At 40.7% G+C, this 6,485-nt stretch overlaps 2 protein-coding genes across 2 annotated transcripts; both read left to right on the top strand.

Annotated features, from left to right (window-relative positions):
* Nucleotides 1–2,300: 2,300 nt before the first annotated feature.
* LOC115665080 (1-aminocyclopropane-1-carboxylate oxidase 5-like) lies at nt 2,301–4,036 on the top strand. Its single transcript, XM_030586965.1, has 3 exons — nt 2,301–2,402; nt 3,041–3,255; nt 3,433–4,036. The coding sequence occupies exons 1-3, from the start codon at nt 2,301–2,303 to the stop codon at nt 4,034–4,036; spliced, it is 921 nt and encodes a 306-aa protein (XP_030442825.1).
* Nucleotides 4,037–5,887: 1,851 nt separating this feature from the next.
* LOC130137524 (uncharacterized) lies at nt 5,888–6,187 on the top strand. Its single transcript, XM_056309035.1, has one exon. It carries the CDS (start codon nt 5,888–5,890, stop codon nt 6,185–6,187), a length of 300 nt encoding a protein of 99 aa, XP_056165010.1.
* The last annotated feature ends 298 nt before the right edge of the window (nt 6,188–6,485 follow it).

Here is a 6,485-nt window from a genome sequence, read left to right as displayed (position 1 = left end):
CGTTAATTAGGGATATAAAGTTCTAAACACATAATGATATGGAGAGTTGATTAGACTTTAGTCAACGAATTGGTAATCATGTAATTAATTATTATTATTTTGCTTATCAAAGATAAACAGAGAAAAAGAAACCCTTGAGGATATAGATGAATTTCGCTGGCAAAATAATGGGGACAATGGGGGTGGAAGTATCACAAGTACAGCAAGTCATTGCTCGGTCTAGACAAGGTCATAATCATCTTGTCCCTCGAGCCGTGCCCCAAATTACGGACACTAATCAGAATCAAATCAAAAGGGGAATAATTATTCAGTCAAGTATGCCCAAAAGACACCCAGGTGGGCAAATGGAGTTACAGGTCATTCCCTAATATCAGAGAAATATATTATTCTTTTTCTCACTTTAAAAAAAAACTACTATATGTGCATACCGAAATGAAGTTACAATGGATTATTGAATCAGCCAACATGATATAGCCACAAGCATGGCCATGGACTCGATTTCCTCTTTTGAAAATTAATGCCGGCTAACATCGATATGGTGATAGTGAGATCTTATAAAGTGTCACAAACCTATGGCACAATCCCAATGCTTTATGGAGCCCATAGACACCAACATCTTGAGATGAAATAACAATTTAAGGATGAAGAGACACATATGTACTAACAGATTAGACATCTGATACACAATCGATTCTCATGTTTTCAAACGCTAGGATTTGCTTGTTTGAACTACTTGCTCGAGCTTCGACTTACATCTTATATGATTTAAGAGATTAATCTCATACAAAGTCAACTTCCTCGTCATAGTTTAATAAAAAAAAATGGGGAGTTGACAAAGTAATTGACAAAATTATAACTGGTGATGTCCCCTTCTATTGAAGTCACCAACTGCGGCCTTGCTTGAGCCCTCGAATCATGCCTACAAATCAGTGTATCCCGTTTAGTAATATGCAGCACGTTCCACACCTTTCGCGGAAAAGCCTGCCCGATCGATCTTTCTGTCTTAGTCAACGGCTTGGGTTGGGGGGCTACCAGATGTTGCCACGTCAGCTTGATGAATGGTAGTCGGCAGAGGTTTGAATTACAAGACAACCACATCACATTCATACAAAAGAATAATAAAGTGAGAGGATGTAATTGCCAATTGGGTGTGTACTTGACTTTAATCATAATGATTATAGTTTAATAGAAGCGGCAGCTTTTTTGACAACTTTTGTTATGCACTGATTAGATTAAAATTAGAAACCCAATTTAAGAGGGCAAGATAAGGAAAAATTGCAATACTTAGCTCGTCGGGGGTTAGATATAGAAATTTTATATGAAATTTGATAGATTATAGCACATATTGCATGAGAATATCACTGAAACATCAATAGGCTAGACGGTGATGAGCCTTGCCGGCCTCATGAGAGTAATGTCATAATCATTGGATCAAGGCTAGGTGTTAGCTAAGGCAAGTATCGTTGAAAATCATAAAAGTTCCATTAAATTGTGCCTTTGATGTTAATCTTTGATCTAGTACTTAAAGACAATGTTAAAATTAGTATCCTTACCAAAAAAAAAAAAAGACAATGTTAAAATTAGTGGGTGTTAGCTGTTTTTGGACACGCTTATGTTGTTAATCATTGCATAGATCAAAGTTTCATGGATAGGAAATTGAATGTTAACTATATACAAGGCACTTAAGTTAGGAGTCTCCTCCACTGGAAATACAAAAGAATAAGCATGACAAGCATACCCTACCTTTAGGTTTACCTGGAGAAGACAAAGCTACATCTAAAAGTAGAAAGTGGAAATATATAAATAAAAATAAAATGAAAAACTAGGCTGAAGTGTCCCAGGTGGCAGAAGGGCATACGTAATATCGTTGAATTGAAAAATAGAAAATAAGTCAAAATTAGGAAAACGAGATGCATCACTACCTGAAGATGAGTGCTTGTGTTGTGAATTACCAGTTTTGAAGACCTTCCTCCTTGCAAGCATTGACTTTTGGGTCATTAAAATAAAGGGTCACCGTCCCACACCTTACCCCTGATCCAACGGTTGCCTTTTGACAAAGAGTTTTTTTTTTATTTTATAAAATAAAAAATAACAGACAAATATTGTGTAGAGTTGACAATTCAGATGGATCCTAGATGGCGGGAGTGCAATATAAATGGAGACCTGCACATCTCTGTTTGCTGCATCAGAAACAAGCTTCATTTCACCATCAGAAAGCAAGTAGCTTGAGCAGCCCTCTTAGAGTTCTCTGTTACTTGTTTTCATTCACATATAAACTTCAAGAAATATTTACACGTCAAATGGCGATTCCGGTGATTGATTTCTCGAAGCTCAGCGGCGAGGAAAGGGCCAAGACAATGGCGCAGATTGCCAATGGCTGTGAAGAATGGGGATTCTTCCAGGTACAACATTTCATCCCATATTCATCTTCACTTGAGACTTTGATTGAGGGAAGGAAAGTCGTCAGTTTGATTTTCTTTCTGAGTGCATGTAGGCGCGCGCCAGTATATCTTTTTGGGTTAAGTTCAGCAATGTTCACCCAGATCTTGGTTCGGAACTTTTAAGTGTGTCCCTGAAAAATGAAAATGCCCTGATTTGAATGGTTTCTCAATCATTGAAGGAAATGTTTTGTTCTTACTTTTTCAAACCTTCTACATCTTTATCATTATTTTCTTGTTCCCAGTTCCAATAGGACAACTATCCAATAGGGTAAATTATTCCCCTCTAAAACATATGTTCTAATGGTCGTCTCTCAACTGTCGAGAAACGAGGCAATTATGATATGACATGATAGGTAGACAAAAATCCTGGTAAGACGTACTAGAAGATACTAGGTGGCTTCATTAGAGAAAAACTGCGAGATACGTAGTCTGATTGCATGTGTGCTCAATGAACTAAAATATGATGATCTAATTTCACTTGAAACCTACATGATCTAATGGCTCCTGTAAAAGATACATGCATTACTTTACGCTAAAAAAATATCCAGAGCTAATGATTCTGATCGTGTGAATTGATGATTATGTAATGATGAATGCAGTTGGTGAACCATGGAATACCAGAGGAGCTGCTTGAGAGAGTGAAGAGAGTTTCCACTGAGTTCTACAAGTTGGAGAGAGAAGAGAACTTCAACGAGTCAACCCCTGTGAAGCTGTTGAATGACAGTGATGGTGAAAAAGTAGAGAACGTGGACTGGGAGGATGTTATCACTCTCCTTGATGACAATGAATGGCCTTCCAACACTCCCGGTTTCAAGTAATTTTCATCTCTCTCTCTCTCTCTCTCTCTCTCTCTCTCTCTCTCTCTCTCTCTCTCTCTCTCTCTCTCTCTCATTAGGTTAATTAAGTGCAACAACATATAAGTACGTTCACTAAATGACTGCACCCTTTTTATAAAAGGATTTGTTAATAATTTGCATGAGTAACTTAACAGGGAAACAATGGCGGAGTATCGGGCAAAACTGAAGAAGCTTGCCGAGAAGGTCATGGAAGTCATGGACGAGAATTTGGGCTTGCCAAAGGGCTATATCAAAAGCGCCTTCAACGGTGGCAATGACGACAGCGGCGACAGCAACAACAACAAGGCCTTCTTCGGGACTAAAGTGAGCCACTACCCGCCCTGCTCGCAACCTGAGCGGATCAACGGCCTCCGAGCCCACACCGATGCGGGCGGCGTGATCCTACTCTTCCAGGATGACGTCATTGGGGGCCTCCAGATACTCAAGGGAGGTGAGTGGATCAATGTGCAGCCACTCCCCAATGCCATCGTCATCAACACGGGGGACCAGATCGAGGTCCTGAGTAACGGCAAGTACAAGAGCATCTGGCACCGCGTCCTCGCCATCCCAGATGGCAACCGGCGCTCCATCGCCTCATTCTACAACCCGTCCCTTGCTGCCACCATTGCCCCTGCGCCGCAGCTGGTGGAGCAAGCTCGTGCTTACCCCAAGTTTGTGTTTGGGGATTACATGTCGGTCTATGCTGAGCAGAAGTTCCTCCCCAAAGAGCCTAGGTTCCAAGCTGTGAAAGCCATGTAATAATGTACGAAGAAATATTTCTTTGTATATTATTAGAAGAGAAAAGCATAATTCTCTCTTTTTTAGGGTTGTGCAACAACTATGGCCTTTTCTTCTCTCAACTGCTGCTTGTGTGGAGGAGAAGTAAATGCAAGTTGTTTTCTGAACTCTGAAGTGTGCGCGCTTTAGGTTTGTAATAACATGTGACCATGAGATGCCATGAAATGCACCCTGGTCTTTGTTTTATGTTGTAATAGTATTTGCACTTGTCTACAGTCTCTTATCTTTAATTTCTCTTCTTTTCCCCTTAGATGTGACCACTCATTGAAAGCTGTGGAACTTACCCAGTCTACTAATAAGGGAAAAATTCGAGCTTCCATCTACGTCGAATGTTGAGGTTTAGTAGTTAGTAGTACTACGTTTTTGAAAGTGAGGTCGGGTGGCATGGAAACACCGGACTTCTCCAAGGGTAGACAGTTTGTAAGTTTTCCTAAAGTTTTGGAAACAATTCGAATGCGTAATATGAGTAGTGGCATCGAATTGTGTGATAACCCATTTTGATTTTCCAACCCCATGAACATACTCTCGGTCACCGTTCGACAATCTCAAAGAGAGAGTTCAAAGACACGTCATTGATATATGTACTGTTATCTTGTTAGAGTCGTGTTAGTAAGTGGATTAGAGATAGAGAAAAGGTTTCGCTTTCCAGAGAATAAGGACGCATCTCACAAAGCAAGTCCAGTAAATTGAGAATTGAAAACGATCTGTAATGATAACCACAACTGCTGTCCAGGGACATCTGGAGTTAGGAAAGTCCGAGAAAATGAAATGAAATACTCTGATACCCCCGCTAGAACAAGCCAACAGGTTAGATCTTCATTCTCGCCCAAAAAAAAGACTTGTTTTATACAAAAATTTAATTCCCTTATAAAAAAGGAAGAAGAAGGAAATGAGTAAAAGAAAATGGCACCCCAAATCAATGGGCAGCCTATATGGTGTAAATTAATAGTATGTAGCTTTGGTAAGTAGGATTTTGTACTACCAGTTTAACTTATATCATGTACAGATGTGTACATTTACCAAACTCGATGGGTCTTGAATGTAGTAGCTTTCTCCTTGCTTTCCAAAAACTGAAGGAGCTTCAATCATGCCTTACATTCCAGTTCAAGCATCGTATTTATCAACCAAATATAATATTATTGGTTTTGGAACCCTATCTTTGAAATAGAAAGTTTTATATTTTATGTATTTCTTTCTTGCAAGTCAAGTCTTCTAGAATGTTTTGACCAAAAAAAAAGTCTTCTTAGATGTAGTCTTGGGTATATAAATACCCACCTAAGCTTAATGGAAAAACATAACAATTTCTATCTCAATAGCTACAATGACTCCATCACCTTGCACCTATATGACAAGGTTTTATTTGTGATTGATGGAACAAAGAAATCAGTTCACTACATAACAAGTTTCGTATTCCATTCTTTCCTGTTTAGAAGCACAAAATTTCCTGTTCCATTTTGATATGAAGTCCGCTTCATGTTTCTACATGACGTTTACCATATATGTTGGTGCTCAGAAGTTTCGACTAAGATAAATAGAGTCTTGTCAGTGGGAAGAAAATGTAACTAGACATGTTGCCCAAGTTAAGACCAAAATGTTAATATCCTTTCTCCCTCCTTTCTTCTTTTGGAGAATGAGTTCACTGACTCACCTTTGTAATAAGGGCGCGCATGGTAACGTTTTTGTTCCCCGGATGAGTTTCTGAGCAAAAAATACGCATTTGATAACGACACAAAATTTCTGTTTCCGAAATGAAAATTCGTTTGATAACGACACAAAATTTCTCCCTTCCGAGCGGTGGGCAGAGGACAGTGGATGGCGGCGGGGGGCGAAGGACGGTGGCCAGTGGTGGGAGGCTGCCGGCCGGCCACGGTGGAGGACGGCGGCAGGCGGCAGGAGGCGGTCGACGACGGCCGGCGGCAGGAGGCGGGAGGCGGGAGGCGGGAAGCGGCCGACGGCGGGAGGCAGGAGGCGGCCGACGGCGGGAGGCAGGAGGCGGCCGACGGCGGGAGGCGGCCGACGGTGGGAGGCAGCCGACGGTGGGAGGCGGCCAACGGTGGCAGGAGGCGGCCGAAGGCAAGGGGATGGCCAACTAGTAGCGAGGGCGAGCGATGAGAAGAGTTTTTATTTCTCATTTCTGCTCCAGAAATAGAAAACTAGATTTTTTTTTTTTTACTTCTGATTTCTGTTCCAAACCTATTTCTGGAGTAGAAATTTGTTCTAGAAATAGATATATAAAATTGCGTTATCAAACGGATTTTTGTTTCAAATCTGTTCCTGAAAATAGAAAATAGAGAAACAGAAATGATTTCATGCGCTGCTTAAGTCTGTCGTGTTCATAGCATTCTACCTTTGAAAGGTGTGGATCAGAACCCCGATCGACAACCTCATTTAGGACATCAAATACTTTGAC

This window comes from Syzygium oleosum, unplaced genomic scaffold (genome assembly GCF_021117445.2).
Source record: "Syzygium oleosum isolate NSW1041296 unplaced genomic scaffold, Sole_v2.1 Sole_v2.02, whole genome shotgun sequence".
NCBI lineage: Eukaryota > Viridiplantae > Streptophyta > Magnoliopsida > Myrtales > Myrtaceae > Syzygium > Syzygium oleosum.
This window is presented reverse-complemented; position numbering and strand designations above follow the sequence as displayed.

Coding starts and splice junctions, on each gene's coding strand:
- LOC130137524 (XM_056309035.1), top strand. CDS start 5,888: ATGGCGGCGGGGGGCGAAGGACGGTGGCCAGTGGTGGGAGGCTGCCGG.
- LOC115665080 (XM_030586965.1), top strand. CDS start 2,301: ATGGCGATTCCGGTGATTGATTTCTCGAAGCTCAGCGGCGAGGAAAGG. Junction 2,403..3,040: donor AAGAATGGGGATTCTTCCAG/GTACAACATTTC, acceptor TGATGAATGCAG/TTGGTGAACCATGGAATACC. Junction 3,256..3,432: donor TCCAACACTCCCGGTTTCAA/GTAATTTTCATC, acceptor GTAACTTAACAG/GGAAACAATGGCGGAGTATC.